Raw genomic sequence first — 17,899 nt, forward strand, 5'->3', positions numbered from 1 at the left:
AACAATATATCAATATTGAAGAAATGCCACAACCCCATTGGATAGCACTTAAAACACATACACACACACACACATCTTGCCTGAAACCTCCAACTTTCATTCTCTAAATAAAAGCTCATTGTTTTCGATTATTCAATTTAGATTAAAACTGCAAGAAACTGGAAGGCCACCCAAGCAGGCAAGGTGCCCTCTGAAGTACAGCACCTCACCAGGTCTCATGGGTAGAGACTGTATGTGAACTGCCAGATGTACTCAGTGACAATGGTATATTGCGATTTTCACAGGACTTCTCTATTGACTGAAAGTAACTAAAGCTAAAAATAGCATTGGAATAAAGTAAAAGGCTTACAATGCTGCCAATAAGAGTAATAAGCCCAAAACTGAAAACCTTAGATTTCTGCAAAGGAGTTTCAAGAAATTGATAAATAATGTAGAATAATGTAGGATGTAGGTTAATTGGTCTTTGCAAATTGCCCTGTGATTAGGTTAGGGTTAATCGGGGGATACTGGGGTGGTGCGGCTCGAAGGGCCTACTTCGTGCTGTATTGCCAAATAAATAAAAATAACAAAAATTAATTTAATCTGTTATACATACAACAGTGAAATAATAATTAGAAAATAAGCAAAGAAATTATTCACACAAGAAATCATAGAATATGTCCTGAAAAAAATGGTCATCTTATCTTGAGTGAATATGGAGACGAAAGAAATTATATTAATTTTCTTTAAAAGTACAGAAGATACTAATAGGTAAGAAAATAGAAATATGACTGAAAATCTGTTAACCTCCAGGGTCTGAAGACCTACATTCCAAGATTTTCAGAGGTGGCCATGAAGACGTTGGATATATTGCTTCACACTTTACAAAATTTCAGAAACCTTGTAAGAGATTGCACAATTTTCTCTGCTCCTCCACCCTCACAGATAGAAAGCAGAACATGCCACTAGAAATTACTTTGACATCACTATTAGGCAAATTGCTATAATCTATTATTAAGGAAGGAGTAACAAGCAGTAACAGGTTTAGGCAAAGTCGGCATGGTTTTATTAAAAGGAATTCACGTTTAATCAACTTGTTAGAGCTTCTTGAAGGTTTATCAAGTAGCAGTGATAATGGTGAACTACTGGATACAGAGAATTTGGACAGTCAATGACCTTCAACAAAATTAGACCACGTGATTAAAGGTAATATCCAATCAAGGCTTGAGGACTGGTTACAGACAAAAAGAAAAGTACGATTAAAAATTCAGTTTGGGAGTCTGTGACTGATGGCCACTTCAATGGAGGAACAAGCTCAGAATGATTGCTATTTGGAGCCAGCAGATATGACCTTGAACTCTAGCTGCTTGTCACCTTAACCGGCTATTCCGCTTACATTTTTGTTTCTAGCCATGTTCCAATACGTTGGAGGAACAGCACTATATCTTCAATCTGAGCCTTTAGAACAATATAAAATTCAACAATTTTAGATAATTTGCTTTTTCTGTTCATATGAGAACTACTGCAAGATTATCCACCTGTTATATTAGCCTGATTTCCTGGCCACTTCCAGCACTCACATTCAGGGTTCAACAACTTTTCTTCTCTTCCTTTCACTAACTTCCCTCACTGATCTATCAACCAACCCTCTTCCTAAATTTTGGGATCACCTGGGTGGGGCTGATCTCACCCTATCTGAGAAATTCTCTATAATGTATTCATCCCCCTCTTAACTTTTTGCCACAAATTTGCTTGCTGAGTTCCCCAGATCTGGCGAAGGATTTCAAACAGAATCATTACTTGTTCCTCTTTCCACCAATGCTCTGTAACCTGCTGAAGGCTTCCACCATTTACTGTTTTATTTCAGGTTTCCAGCAACTCCTTGATTATCTTTCCTTTTTGCTTAGAAAATAAAGAAAAGCTGCAACAGTAATAACAACAAATAAAAACTATCAAGTAAAAAGGTTACCAAAGAAAAATAGGGGTAATTTCAAAGGAGATGTGAAGGGCAAGTTTTTAAGAGAGTATTGGGTGCCTAAAATGTGCTGTCTGGCCTGGTGGTAGAGGCAGACACATTAGGAATTTTTAAGAGACATTTAGATGGTCACATGAGTGTGAGGGGAAATGGAAGGATATGGACATTGTGTAGGCAGAAGGGATTAGTTTAGCTGGCTACTTGATTACTGATTAAATTACTCGGTCACAACTCTGAGGGCTGAAGGGCCTGTTCCTGTGCTGTACTGTTCTATGTTCCATGTTCTAAACGCATTACTCAACTTCATTGTTGTTCATTTTAAACAGACGGTTAAAAGCTCTTATTCTTACTAAACCATAAGTTTAGATGACAACCAATTATAAGGTTTCTGATGTGTTGTGCAGATTGAGATTGAAATATTTGAGTAAAGTCCAATGATTTAACAGTAGATTTTTATACAGTATATTTAATTAAATACCTGAATTAGTCAATACTATTTTAAAATCTGGAATGAACGTGGAATAATTTTATTATTTCTCTGAAATAACAGAGAACTTGTATTTATTACAAGTATCTGTACTCATTCATATCCAAACTATATGAAGGTAGTAAAGGTATGATATTAAAGTTTATCTGTTTTACTATAGTATTTAATTTCTGGCACATAGATTCTGATAAGTCACATCAGCTCTGCACCTTTTCTGCTTCGTCAGTCTGTGTCTTTCCTTTCCACAGATTTCCAAACACAATTCCAGAAAACAGTATTAGTCCCAATGTGCGATTCAAGCAGAATTTCTTCCAGCAGTCTTGAGGACTATTTATGTCCAATGAGTACATCTGTTTTAGAAAGAGCAAAATATACAGTCAGATAAATCAGCATCTTAAGTAAAAAGAAATTTTACAGGCATCTTTATAAAACTATTTTCTTATTTAAAAGCATAATTATGCATGAGTATAAGAGGCTTATTTACTGCTATTTTGATTAATAAGACCATTAACTCATAACTGTAAAGCCAGGCATTACCAATCCTTAGCTGGCTGGAGGTGTAGTGCCATCAGTACTGGACTTTGGGGCCAATGGTACCAAGTTCAAATCCAGCCAGCTCCATCACACAGCCAGCACACTTTTTCATCTGTGCTGAAAAAAAGTCAAATGCTACAGAAGTGGCAAAAAAAAGTCACTTGATGAACCACAAGGAGTGAAAGGAATATTTTCTATGCTTAGATCAACATTTATTGATTTTAAGAACCCTATTGGTAGAATCTTAGATAGCAACAAGGAGGCATACAGGAGTGAAATAGCTGGTCAAGTGGTGTCACAATAACACACACCATCAGCAAGACTAAACAATTGATTGTAGATGTCAGGAAGGTAAACTCTGAAGAAAACCTACCAATGCTTATTGAGGGGTCAGGGGTGGAAAAGGTGAGCAATTTAAAGATACTGGGCATCAGCATCTCAGAGGTTCTAATCTGGGCCCAAGATATTGATGTAATCATGACAAAGGCACGCCAGTGGCTATACTTTATTTAGGAGTTTGAGGAGATTGGTGTGTTACCAAAGACTTTAGCAAGTTTCTACAGGTCAGATGTACTGAGGAGAAGATTCTGATCAGTTGTATCATCATCTGGCATGGAGGCTCAAACACACAGGATCACAATGGGCTTCAGAGGGTTGTAGACTCAGACAGCTCCATCACAGGCACAAGCCTCGTCATCATCGAGGACATCTTCAAAGGTGGTGAGAAGGCTGAAGGGCCCTCACCATCTGGAACACGACCTCTTCTCACTACCATCATCAGGGAGGAGGTACAGGAGCTTGAAGACCCACACTCAACATTTTAGGAACAGCTTCTTTCCCTCTGCCATCAGATTTCTGAACAGTCCATGAAATCATGAACACTGCCTCACTATTCCTCTTTTGCACTTTTTTTTATTATTATATCTTACAGTAACTTGTTATGGCTACATAATACTGCTGTGACTAAACAACACATTTCACAACTTTTGTCAGTAGCAATAAACCTGATTCTGAAATTAGAAGTCATAGAACTAAATTTGTTCTTCCCTGGTGCAAAGGAAACCTCTGCAGTAAAAAATGATGAAATAATCCCACTTATAAATTTCCTTTTTAAGTCTGTAGCACCCAGGACAATCCAGTTAAATTATGAAATCTAAACATGCTGCAAGTTATCTAGTTTATTCCTTTCCTTGCAGTGAATTTACTCTAGAAATAACTCACGCTGGCACAAACTAATTACTGGGAATGATATTTACATCTGAATAAGTAAGCCCAGATCACACCTGTTTATATGAAACTAGCACTCTGTGGACAACTGCTAAGTATCACTAAGAGGCTTTGGACTGCAGACATACAGACTTTGAAATTTTCCTATCTCATAACTTAGCTGTGTACATACATCTATTGATGCTTCTGGACACAGCTTCAGTGATGTTCCTGGAATCATCGGGTGTTTCGGGTCTTTCAACATCATACAACCTCCTCCAGGTGACCCAGCCGGGGCTGATCAGACCCCAGCTTGTGTCCAGATGGCTAGCTACTTATGACTCCATGGCTCCTCTCTTTTGAGCCACAGCCATCTTGAGGCCCTCTCTGCCACATCAGTAGTACTGCGGATGGCTCTCCTCTTCCTCTCTCCCTCAATGCCCAAATTGCTGAAGGCTTTAACTAAAGAACGGGCTATGAATCCCCTACAACCAACCTCCACTGGGAGACACCTCGCTCTCCATCCAGCCTGCTGACAGTTGCTGACCAGTCCTGCGTACTTGGAGAGTTTCCTTTCAAAGGCCTCCTCCAAGCTACCTTCCCATGGGACTGTCAGCTCCAGCAGCACCACTTGCTTAGTAGAGTCAGACACAAGGACAATGTCTGGTCGCAGGGTGGTGGCTGCGATATGGTTGGGAAACTTCAGCTGCCCTTCGAGGTCCACCAACAGCTGCCAGTCCCTTGCAGAGGTCAGAATGCCTGCAGATGTCCTTTTGGCGGGTATTGGCTGCTCCCCAGCTCTGACAAAGGCAATGGTCTGCTTGGAGGGTCGGGACCGCTTCGCCCACTCAACTCCTGCGCTGACGGCTTCAGCGATGGTCTTCAGGACCTGATCATGCCTCCACCTGTATCGTCCCTCACCAAGGGCCCTTGCACAGCCGCTGAGAGGGTTCCTCGCTTGGAGCACAGTGACTCTGCCTTGCCCCATGTGTGCAGGTTTGATGGGCTTGGAAGCACATCGTACACTGCCTGGATGAGAAATTGGATGCGGTGTGGTTTGGCTTTCCAAAGATCAGCCCAGGACACTCTCCTCTCAACCGCATTCTCCCATCTTGTCCCAGCTCCCTGTTGCTTCATTCCCATCGCCTTGCAGGCTCTCATCTCCTCCACTACTGCTCTCACCTCCTCCTGAACTAGACAACGCCTTTCCTTCTCTCTGGTGTCCAATAATCTTTGTAAACTCCACAATAAACAAGTTAATTTTTAAAAAATGTTTCCTCACTGTATTTGGACTTTCCAATGAATGATCCATTTAGCAACATCTTTTTAGAGTAAAGGATTTATATTATCCACCTTTGATGTGAACTGACAATATGTTGATATGTTAATACTGATTGCATAATAGTGCACTTCAAACAAAGTACAATCAGAACAACAAGCTGTGATACACAATATATGGCAATAAACTCAACATAATAGTTTATAACTTCCTTTCCAATTTCCACACAGGTGTAATTACCTGTGTTGCATAGAAGGAACAGAGTCAAATATTTGGAATTAAACAATGGGATAAACAGACCAACTTCCAAAACAATATACTAAAAGCACCACACACAAAACGCTGGAGGAACTCAGCGGGTCAGACAGCATTTTATAATAGGCATCCGTTAGTCTCGTGAGACCATGGATTTGCGCCTTGGAAGGCTTCCAGGGCGCAGGCCTGGGCAAGGTTGTATGGAAGACCGGCAGTTGCCCATGCTGCAAGTCTCCCCTCACCACGTCACTGATGTTGTCCAAGAGAACAATACAGCTTGGCACCAGTGTCGTCGCAGAGCAATGTGTGGTTAAGCGCCTTGCTCAAGGACACAACACACTGCCTCAGCCAAGGCTCAAACTAGCGCCCTTCAGATCACTAGACGAACACCTTAACCACTTGGCCATGCACCACCACACAGACAGCATCTATGGAAATGAATAAACCGTTAACAGATGGAGTGGAGGTGCAGGTGAAATGTTGCCTCACTTGGGAGGACTGTCTGGGACTCTAGATGGTGGCCAACCATTTAAATTCCTATCCCCATTGCCATTCTGCCACGCCAGTCCATGGCCTCCCCTTTTGCCGCAACGAGGTTACTCTCGGGTTGGAGGAGCAACCCTTCATTTCTTTTCCCTTTTCCACCTATCACCTCCTTATCTCTTACTTCACCCATTCCCACTCACCTGGCTTCACCCATCACCTTTTAGCTTGTCCTCCTTCCCCTCCCTGCACCTTCTTATTCTCACATCTTCCCCCTTCCTTTACAGTCCTGAAGAAGGGTCTTGACCCGAAATGTCAACTGTTTATTAATTTTCATAGATGCTATCTGACCCGCTAAGTTCCTCCAGCATTGTGAGTGTGTGTTGCTCTGGATTTCCAGCACCTGCAGAATCTCTTGTGTTTAAGATATAATAAAAGAAATGTCCTTCCAAGTGAGGTGGCAATTCACTCACACTTCTTTCAATTTAGAGTTCTGCATGCAAAGCTCACCCCAGATGCAATCTATAGAATTCTCAATTCCCAAGGATTACCCTGAACTTCCTGTGGCCTGATACTTTAATTGCCTATTCCACTTACAATCATACACCTTTCCAACATAATCCAATGCAAGCTTGAGGAACAACATCTTTCTTTCTCTTTCACATTATCCCCTAGCTCAAATTCAAGCATTCTATGTACCAGCCTTTTCAGTTTCTGTTAGAAGTGGCCAGTTCAGCAATAAGAGGAATGTTCAGAAGAACAGGTGGTGACTGTGGGGAGGGGAATGGGGTGGTAGGTCAAAACTGTGGTGTTAGCTCTGTTTCTTTCTTCCATGATGACACCTGGCCTATTTTCTCTTTTGGTTTCAGATTTCCCAATCTATATTTTCATGTTTTCTTTCTCCAAAAGTGTTGCCTGAAGTGCTGGACATCCTCCTCATTTCAGATCTCCAACGACAAGTTCTTTCTTCACTCCACAATTTCAGCATGTTTAGTTCTTCTTTCTTGCTCCCCTGTTCTTCCTCCTTGGCACCTCTATTGCTGTGTGAATGAAGTCACTGGAGAGAAATACTGGTAGATATGAAGCCGCCTCTTTATTCGACAAATTAAGATACAGCAGGCATCAGATGGAGACCCTTTCAAAGGGAAAAGGTCTGCCTGGCCCAAGACTACACAACTTTTTATGTGCTAAAGATCAAAGAAAAAGAATCAGGACAACTCCAACAAATCCATATTTACAATGCTTTCTTTGAACTATATGTAACAGCTTCAATGGCTGGATCTTTCCACCATCACACCCAAAATAAGTGTTAATTACTGTTGTATCCATGCAATGGGATATTGATTAGATTTGTACATATGTAGACAATTAGTTAAGTGCTCCTTTCCTGGTCTGTCTGGGCTGAAATTTTATTGTTCTGAGCTGCATTTTAAATTTAATCGATGTATATTCAAATCCGAAGGTTGTCATTGAAGTCAATATTTTGCTATATGTCCTAAACCCTAAAATTGCTCCAACAACCTCCAACAGATAGCATCCATCATAAGCCATTTTCACCCTTTCTCAGAAAACACCAATTGGCTTCATCTATTTTCTCTGTCTCCAACCTATGACATTCTCCCCACCCTCCCCCTTCTTTGCCTGTTTCCTAAATTTACCAAATGTACTAAAAGATTATTAATTTGAAACATTACTGCATTTACTTCTTCACAGATGTTGCCTTATCTGCTGAGTATTTTCAGCATCTTTTGCTTTTATAACAAAATATGATTCACAGCTTTTTCCAATGGTGATTCCCTCAAGGAGAAATGTTTTTGAATACTGGAAGAAGCTTGTAACAAAATCATTCCATTCTGGAAAGCAGGATATACTTTTCTAATTTCTTGGACACACTCATGATTGGACTATTTCTGTAACTTACTACTCCCACGTACCACTTGATATTTATTTGCTATTTGCATTCAACAAAGTAAAAATATACTACATAAAAAACTGATCATTGAGTTAGGCCATAGGATAAATTTTGTGGTTTATAAGAGAATCCAAAAGTCAGAAGATATTTGGTGTAATATATTTAGGCAACCTCTAATACAAAGACTGCAGTGAAGGCTATTAGGAGAAGTGGGCATGGTGTACTGTACATACATAATCTACAATCAAGGCTTATAGTGAGACCCTGGATTATGTGGACGTTTTTCCATACTTCAGGCCCTACTGTTAGGGAAGGCAGACATGAATGATGAAATCTACCAAAGTACTCAATGCACCAACACAGCCTTTGGTCAATTGAAGAAAAGGGTGTTTACAGATCAAAACCTTAAAATAGTTACAAAACTCCACCCACGTGGCAGCAGGTAGCCTTACTTTCCTATATGCTTCAAAGCTCAGGCATTTCAAAGCACTAGAAATATTTCCATCAATCCTCTATCCAAGTCCATTGGAAGGAATACCAAACCATCTCCCGAGGAAATCCCCTGCATTAAGGCACCAGCGACTTATGGGAGGCCATATTGTTCACATGCCTGACACAGAGCTCCCCAGACAGATGGTCAGTTCCTAGTTCTGTCATGGGAGAAGATTAACAAGTGGACAGAGAAAATGATTTAAGAACACGCTCAAGCTTTTCTAAGACATTTCCATTGACTTATGGCAACCCCTGGCCCATGGTACTTAAATGGAGAAGAGCCACTCAGGATGGTACTAACAATGCATTGGGAGCACACAGAAGCCCCACAATATGCAATAGAAGTGCACCACCTCATAATCTACCCATCTACTCATCTTACTGGTCACCTGTTACCTCATTTGGGGAAGAGTCTATGGTTCCTACATTTGCCTCATCAGCTACCTCAGAACTCACAAGAATAAGAGTGAAGCAGGCCATTCTCAATTCCAAGAGGCCTCCTATGATGAAGGAGACAAAATCGATGAATTTAAAGAATTAGATAAATAATCAAAGGAAAAACGGACAGGTTAGGGTGAATGAGAATGAATAAGTTCTATGTCAAATTAGGGACAGAAAATGAAATTTAAAAAAAATTAACTAAAGAAAGTAAATCAATGTTTATATTTTTAAAATTTAGTTCCAACAACCATTTACAATCTGGTGGAATGAAACCTTGTAATTTTTACTACTCATTAGAGTTTTATAAAGTTCAAAATTACACAAGGAGTATCTGCCTGTATTAAAAATTCTAATTCAGTGATCTTCTGCATTGATTATTCATCTGTAATCAAAATGTTCATTGTTAGCTATTCTGAACTATTAAAGATTTAATATTATAAAGACCTGCTTATGTAGCCAAATGCAGAACTGAATTGCATGTTAAAGAAGTAATTTCTTACAGAACACAATTTATGTAGGATCTGTAACCACAAGACTGGATGGACATTCTCCTCAAATTGTACTACTACGTGTTAATTTATTGAAGCATTTTATGGCAGTTTGCAAGGGATTTCGCTTCCTTAGAACAAACAGTATTTTAAAAAGAAATACCATTCCCATGCCAAAGTGCAGCTACTGTGATTTAGGAGGAAGGGAATAGAAAGTAACAAAATTAATTCCAACCCAACTCCAGCCTCATTTAATTCTAAAAGGGACAGCTACAGATATGCATACCTGATAGGCTAGATGAGTTCCAACAGCTACCACAGCTGCATAGTAGGGTAATGTTTGTTCACTGTTTACTCCCACCACCGTCAATCCTGTCAGCATGACAGCACTAAATCCCATTAGCCATTGCTTGGTCTGTTCTTGAAACCTCAGTGCGGTTGATTTCACTCCTATCAGAATATCATCGGCTTTATCCTAGATACAGAAACCCACAATAACATAAGCTGAGGAACAGTATGTCACATAAAAAAAACTCTTGTTTTCTCATGATAATCATGCACCCAAAACCAAGATACAACATCTATCAATTCATAATAGGTATATGAGTATCTGGAGACAATGCTTTTCTTCAATTAAAAAAATTACAACATTTACTTACTTGGAATACACAAAATTGTGTGTAAGGTGATGAGAGGCATTGACCGCGTGGATAGTCAGGAGGCTTTTCCCCAGGGCTAAAATGGCTAGCACATGGAATGGGCTGCCAGCAATGGTGGTGGTGGATACGATAGGGTCTTTTAAGCAACTCCTGGACAGGTACATGGAGCTCAGAAAAATAGAGGGCTATGGATAACCCTAGGTAATCTCCAAAGTAAGTACATGTTCAGCACAGCATTGTGGGCCGAAGGGTTTGTATTGTGCTGTAGGTTTTCTATGTTTCTAATTAAATATTTAATCTAACATTAAAAAAATTCAGTAAATATCGCTCCTCCCAAATATAGGAAAGGAGTAAAACACTTATATTTTGTATGTAAAACAAAATTTTCCAAGATCCTTTCCGCCATGCATGATTTTTTTTTAAAACTAGCCTCCTCACTAGTAAAATTTCATTTAGACATGAGAAAATGAAACACAATAGCTTCATAATTATATTTTGGATTTATTCAAGTTATGGTTAAAAGAGGGCAAGACTGCCTGTTGAAACACACACCACTTGGTAAATTGGTTTATTATTGTCATATGTACCAAGGTTAAATGAAAACCCTGTCTTGCATACTCATTCATAAAGATCAATTCATTGCCACAGTGCAATGAGGTACAAAGTAAATCTATAATAAGAGTGCAGAATAAAATGTTAGTTACACAGAAAGTGCATATTAACAAGTAGAATAACGGTATATGATTGTTCAGGTGTTACATAAATCTTGCTTTATCAATAAATGCAACAAAAGCATGTTAAACATTGTACTGCTAAATTAATTGGCAAATAACAGTTGTTCCAAGAAAGCAAATGTTTTAACTGTAGTTAATTGCACAAGAATGCAAGATTATAAATGTTTAAGGTAACAAAACTTTCCTCTGATGTAATGACAAGAATTATAAATGTGACATTCCTGGAGCCCTGGATTATGTTAATATTGCCTAGCTAGTGTTGTCTGTTGGTTCTATCTAAACCTTCTTTGTTCCTATATTCTACGCTACAGAAAAATTGAAATACACTATGAAATAGGGTGCATTGAGCTAGAAATTCAGCATATGGAAAAAGACATGATGCAACAATGATGCAGAAGGTTTCAGAATGTCATGTCTTAAGCATGAGAAATTGGAGGGGGAGGGGTTTGGCAAAAATAAAGGACTGCAGGATGGACAGGCAGTAAGGACTATGGCTGGTGTCAGAATCAACTGTACAACGGAGCTTTGCTTGTTGAAGAAGGGATTGGTTAAACACATGGGTAAACAAACAAAAAAAAACAATCCTGGGCTGTGAGAATGTGGGAAATTCCTTAGAATATGAAAAACTAATTATATATTAAAGATTTGAATTAAATGTAGGTTGCATGATAAAGATGTTTGAAGATGATACAAAATAGAAGATACAATTGACAGTGAGAAAGAAAGCATTTGAGCTCAGTATTAAAAGGTTTGGTCATTTGGGCAGAAAAGTGACAGAGCTCTTTCTGCAAAATCCTTAACCATGGGTGAAGAGCCAGAGGATTGCAGGATAGCTAATGTTGCTCTATTGTTTAAAAAAAGGCTCTAAGAATAAATCAGGAAATTATAGGCCGTAAAGCTGACATCAGTAGTGAGTAAGTTATTGAAAGGTTTTCTAAGGGACCGGATGTACAAGTATTTGGATAGACAAGGACTGATAGGGATAGTCAATAAGGCTTTGTGCTTGGTAGGTCATGTCTAACCAACCTTAAGAGTTTTTCAAGGGAGTTACCAGAAAAATTGAGGAAGGCAAGGCAGTGGACGCTGTCTACGTGGACTTTAGCAAGACCTTTGACAAGGTCCCACATTGGAGGTTAGTCACAAAAGGTTCAGTCGTTTAGCATCCAAGATGAGGTAGTAAATTGGATTAGACATTGGCTTCACTGGAGAAGCCAGAGAGTGGCAGTAAATAGTTGCCTCTCTGACTGGAGGCCTGTGACTACTGGTGTTCCATAAGTATCGGTGTTGGGTCCATTGTTGTTTGTCATCCATATCAATGATCTGGACGATAATGAGGTAAACTGTTTCAGCATATTTACAGATGACACCAAGATTGGTGGTGTACTGGAGAGAGTGGAAGACTATCAAAGTTTGCAGTGGGATCTGGACCAGCTGGAAAACTGGGCTGAAAAATGGCAGATAGAAGGAACTGGAGGGACTCAGAAGGTCAGGCAGCGTCTATGGAAATGAATAAATAGCCCACATTTTGGGCAGAGAGCCTTCTTCAAGACTGAGAAGGAAGGAGGACGACGCCGGAATAAAAAGTGGGGTTGGGGGGGGGAGAGAGAGAAGATAGCTAGAAGGTGATAGGCTATCTGGGATTACCTAGGGAGACAGAAGCAAGCGGGACAGTCAAAATCTGCAGAAGAACTGTGGCAAGTTCTCCAAGATGCTTGGAACAACCTACCAATCAACTTTCTTATAAAATATTATTTAGAAGCTTTTCATTATTTTTAAAGCATCTTTACAGATTTTTTTTACATGTGCCTAAGACTTTTGCACAGTACTATAGTGTACTGTATATATGTGTATTTAATATGCCAGTAATATTTGAGTAATATGGTAAATATATTGTTTGATTAAGCATTCTTTGTTGTTTACATAATGCATTGCGGGTTATATACAAAAGTATGTAAATGGCATACGTCATTACGCCGCCACATTACAAGCACGTGCTTTGCTTAAAGCGAAAATGAAATTAAGACCCGTTAACTCTGGGCTCCCGTCTTACATTTTCAATTAGTTTTATGTTTTGAAGTTAGAAAATATAACAATATAAACCTCATGTTTATACTGTATCAGTACACAGGATCAGACTATATCTTCCTTCCACCCATGTTGATAGTTTTCCTGTTTTCCCATCTAAAACCTCTATAAGTACAAGTTGTTTGGTTACCATCTGGAATGCTATAGTATGATGAAATGCAGTTTTAGCTGTTCCTCTCAAATAACGCAACTTAGGTTTTAACAACTCTTGTGAGGCTCCATGGTTTGGTTTGGGTGCTACGAAAATAACATTTAGATGAACTATTATATTAACTTACCTGATGTGCATAAATTGTGTCATATATCAATGTCCACATTACACCAGAAATATAAAGCGGTAGACAGACTGACCAATCACAGGAACCCTTCACAGCAGACCAACCTAAAAGTGCTCCCCAGTTTATTGCAAGTCCTATAAGACAATAATTTTATGATAAATCAACTATATTTAGATAAATTATAAAAGACTTGCCCCAAATTTTAGTGGGCATCAACCGGGAGGGGGGGTGAAGAGAAGAGAGGTAAAGTGAAACAGCTATTGACTATTTGCATTTTACTTGAAACCACTGCTTCAAACATCTCAAACAAATAGACGTTCTTATTTTAAAAATGGCATCAAGCAACAGCTTAATCTCTTGAAATAATTTTCCCAAGACATGAAAACTTCTAATGAACTTCATCCACAGCATCTTTCAAAAATTTAGTCCTACTTCTGATAAATAAGTTCCTAATTTTTTATTTTGTGAAACAGTAGTTCATTGACTACATAAAAAATTTAAATACCAAAGATGGACAAGTGGAAAGTAATTAGTTCTGCATACAAAGATATGACCATCACCATCTTAATGGAAGGGTCATGTGAATAACTCAAAAACTGCAAGTAGTCTAGGAATAGGAACTTGATCTTACAATGCTTTTTAGTTTGTTTAAGATTATCCAGAATAAAGCTAAATTTAAAGACTGCTTAGAAATTATTAAAATGAATGAAACTACATAGCATGCAAAAGGCGGCAGGGTATTTGGAGGCAGTAGCATATAGCAATGTATCACCTGGTTGGAATAACTGAAAGCTGGCTACTTCAAAAGCAGAACTAACATTTACATTTTGTATATTCCTACATAAGAAAAAATGGATAAGGAAATAATTGAGAGTATTAGTGGAGATGTGGGGGAGGGGGGAGATGTTCAATTCCAATTCTTTGGAAGAAATTACAGGTTAAATAATTCTCAGGCAGCTTGATAGAATCTCAATGGCCAGATCTCTTAACTTTACTCAATAGAGCAGAGGATGTTATTCAGCAAGAGGCATGGATTCAGCTGAAGGAACATGGATCTCTTTTTCTCAGTACACAGGAGCACAGTGCAATAAATTAAGTGGTCTCACCGTACTGAATTCTTACATTGTTTTAAAATCTATTTCCTTTTTAACTCAAGACATATAACAAAGTAAAATTTTCTAAACGGGGAGAAAATCCAGAAATCAGAGGTTCAAAGGGACTTGAGAGTCCTGTGCAGGATAACATAAAGGTGAACTTACAGGCTGAGTCAGTGGTAAGGAAGACAAATGCAATGTTAGCACTCATTTCAAGAGGACTAGAATATAAAAGCAATGGATGCAATGCTGAGGCTTTATAACACTTTGGTCAGACTGCACTTGGAGTATTGTGAGCAATTTTGGGCCCCTTATCAATGCTATGATGTGCTAGCATTGCAGTTGATCCATAGCAGGTTCACAGGAATGATCCTGAGAACAAAAGGGCTAATGTATGAGAAGCGTTTAATGGCTCTGGACCTGTATTCACTAGAGTTTAGAAGAATGACGGGCGTTCTCACTGAAACCTATCTGACATAGAGAGGCCTAGACAGAGTGGACGTGGAGAGGTGTTTTCTCTAGTGGGAGTCTAGGACCTGAGAGCACAGCCTCAGAATAGAAGGACGTCCCTTTAGAACAGAGATGAAGCTGAATTTCTCTATCCAGAGGACAGTGAATCTGCGGAATTCATTGCCTTTGTGGAGGCCAAGTCATTGGGTATATTTAAAGCAGAGGCTGATAAGTTCTTGATTAGTAAGGGTGTCACAGGGTATGGGGAGAGGTCAGAAGAATGGGGCTGAGAGGGGTAATCAATCAGCCATGACTGAATGATGGAGCAGACTCGATAAGCTGAACGGCCTAATTTTACTCCTATGTCTTAAAAATTGGTAATGACAGAACTTGAATATTTTTCAGAAGAATCTTAAAAATCCAAGTTATAGCATTTTATTTATAGCTGCGGATTTCAACAGGTTTCCCTCCTGTTCATGGAGTTACTCAGAAGTCACAACTTTCTTACCCAGAATTAACTGTGGCCAGTAAGTTAGCCTCTTCATCAGAGGGTAGGTGACCACGAGACCCAGTGATGCAGCTCCAAGTGCAATACTGTTAAGAGAAAAAAAATATTTCAGAAGATTTACAAAAATAGAGCAATTAGATTTAAATTGGTGTCTTAGCCAGCTTCCATGGAAATGAAGTGATGAGGTATAAAACAAATTGTTAAAGCTGCTGGATTTGAAAATGAAAAGGAAACTGCAGATGCTAGCAAAATGTATTCAGTAAACAACACAGAACACCATCCAATATAAACATGAAATTAAACCACAATATTTTCATGTAACTTAAGTGGATTAATTTCTATTCACTCAAGCAATAAATTTTTATTCAATAGTTTACACGTAAATGCTCTGTGCACTGCATAAAGAATGTAGCACAGTTACTCCTTGTCATCCATTGATTTGCTCTCTATGGATATTGGTCCACACCACCCTGACCTTCTCTAAAGATTTTGAAGTATAATAAACACCTGAAATAGCCCAAAGGAGCAGAGATATGTACCAATATAAAACATTCTTTTTTGATGCTTCTCAATGAAGGACCAAATGAATTTTACATCCTTGCTGCAGAGTTGCTGTGAACAGTTTCCAGAACACACTCATCTAGTGGTTGCAAGCTGTGTAACATTATAACTGCTATTCAAAGACAGGTGAGTCTTTGTTTATACAGATGCGTTGTATTTTCACTGCTTATAAATGTCAACACAATCAATACATTTATTGTTATTTGGCAGGTGCACTGGACTCATATGACAGAACCTTAGTGGTTTCTGCATTTGTTTCATCCACATGAAGTACGTGCCTCTATTCTTCATGGACAATGAAGACAGAGCATACAGTTGCAAGAAAAAGTTTGAACCCTTTGTTATGACCTGGTTTTCTGCATCAATTACTCATAAAATGTGGACTGATCTTCATTTTAAGTCACAGTAATAGACAAATACAATCTGCCTAAACTAGTAACATACACAATTGTACTTCTTCTCATCAATACTGAAATTACCATTAAACAATCACAGTCTAGGTTCAAAAAAGTATGTGAAGCTCTGGGTAATGGATTCTACCAAAGTTATGTGGAGTCAGGTGATCCAATCAATGAATGCTGAAAGAGGTGAAAAAGAACCCAAAGGTAACAGTGAAAGACCTGCAGACATATGCCAGTGAAATGAAACCCTGATTCTGAGATGCACCAGCATATCATCTTCAGCACATTCTGTAGTAGGTCACAAGCAAGGATGTCTGTATTCTGCTAACAGCTGGTTAATCACTTGCATAATTGGCCCTTAATAATGTTGCAGGGGCCACCACGTACATATCCATTCATCGAAAATGATTGACCTAATCAGCTGAGGATATTAACTGATCCAATCTGGATAATATAGGAAATAAAGTTTGAGTACCTTCAGCAGGCAAATATGAACAAATTATTTTCCTGACAAATAATACCCAATAATTAGGTTACACAGAGCTCCTGTCTTTGTGCCGTAGGTCTGAAAATCTACTTACAACAGAATAAAAAAAAGAGTAACAATCAATCTGGGTCATTCCATGCCAGTTGAAATTTGTCTGGGCACTTAGTGTTGTGCTAAAATTGTACAACTAATGTGATTTATTTGCTAGAGAAGCATCAACTACATCACTTCCTGTGCAATCCTTCTTTTGCAGCATCTTGGGGAAAAAAATTTCCCAGTCACAAGCACTCCTATGTACATTGATCTTTCACAATACACTGTCAGTTTCAGACACAACAACCCTCCTAGCCATCAAGGCCACTTTCAAGAGGCAGTGCCTCAAGAAGGTGGCACCTTTGTCCTAGAAAGACAATACAACATTTGGTATAAAAATAGAAAATAGACATATGAAATCTATTTCTCTCATTCCATTTACAAAAATCAAATAGCAGAATCTGACCTATTACAAATAGAGGGCAGCTACTTCACTTACCTGTAATAATTTAAACATAAAAGAACAGCAAGTGCTAGGCTCAGCTGACCACCTAAAAACACAAGAGCCTGAAACTGACTGATTTCTCCAGAAGCTATGGGCCGATTTTCAGTTCTAACAACCTGTTCAAGAACAGAGGAAATACATGATGATTAACAGGAACCCTTGAGGACACGTGGTGGAAGACAGCACAAGAAAATGTGGCATTGGAATCACAGTAATCTGTTTTCATTTTGCAATTTAAAAAAAAATACTGGAAATGTACAATAGACAGGCAGAAACTTAGGATGAAACAAACCCTCATTTAGAATTATAAAAGCAAAAACAAAACTTCAGCAGATCTAACAGCATCTGTAGCCAGAGAAACAAAGTTAACAGGCATTCTCTGTGACTAATTGCAATGCAAATCAATGACTGTGAAAATTGTGCAAGATTATACTTCCGGATACAAAGAATTTTAGAGACCTTGCTCTTAAAAGGCCAGTGCCAATGTGACCGGAGACACAAGAGACTGTAAACGCTGTAACCTGGAGCGAAAACAAATTGCTGGAGGAATTCAATAGGCCAAGCAGTATCTAT

At 38.8% G+C, this 17,899-nt stretch overlaps 1 protein-coding gene across 1 annotated transcript in view; it reads right to left on the reverse strand.

Annotated features, from left to right (window-relative positions):
* Window positions 1-314: 314 nt before the first annotated feature.
* The window catches only part of coq2 (coenzyme Q2 4-hydroxybenzoate polyprenyltransferase), a 42,627-nt gene continuing 25,042 nt past the window's right edge, over window positions 315-17,899 (reverse strand). Inside the window, exons 4-8 of the mRNA XM_072254401.1 lie at window positions 17,321-17,442; window positions 15,340-15,425; window positions 13,288-13,421; window positions 9,818-10,006; window positions 315-2,791 (exon numbers count right to left, since the gene is read on the reverse strand). Coding sequence (XP_072110502.1) covers window positions 2,639-2,791; window positions 9,818-10,006; window positions 13,288-13,421; window positions 15,340-15,425; window positions 17,321-17,442 — 684 coding nt within the window. The 3' untranslated portion in view covers window positions 315-2,638. The remainder of the gene's footprint in view (window positions 2,792-9,817; window positions 10,007-13,287; window positions 13,422-15,339; window positions 15,426-17,320; window positions 17,443-17,899) is intronic.

The sequence above is a fragment of the Mobula birostris genome, chromosome 3 (genome assembly GCF_030028105.1).
Source record: "Mobula birostris isolate sMobBir1 chromosome 3, sMobBir1.hap1, whole genome shotgun sequence".
NCBI classification, from domain to species: Eukaryota; Metazoa; Chordata; class Chondrichthyes; order Myliobatiformes; family Myliobatidae; genus Mobula; species Mobula birostris.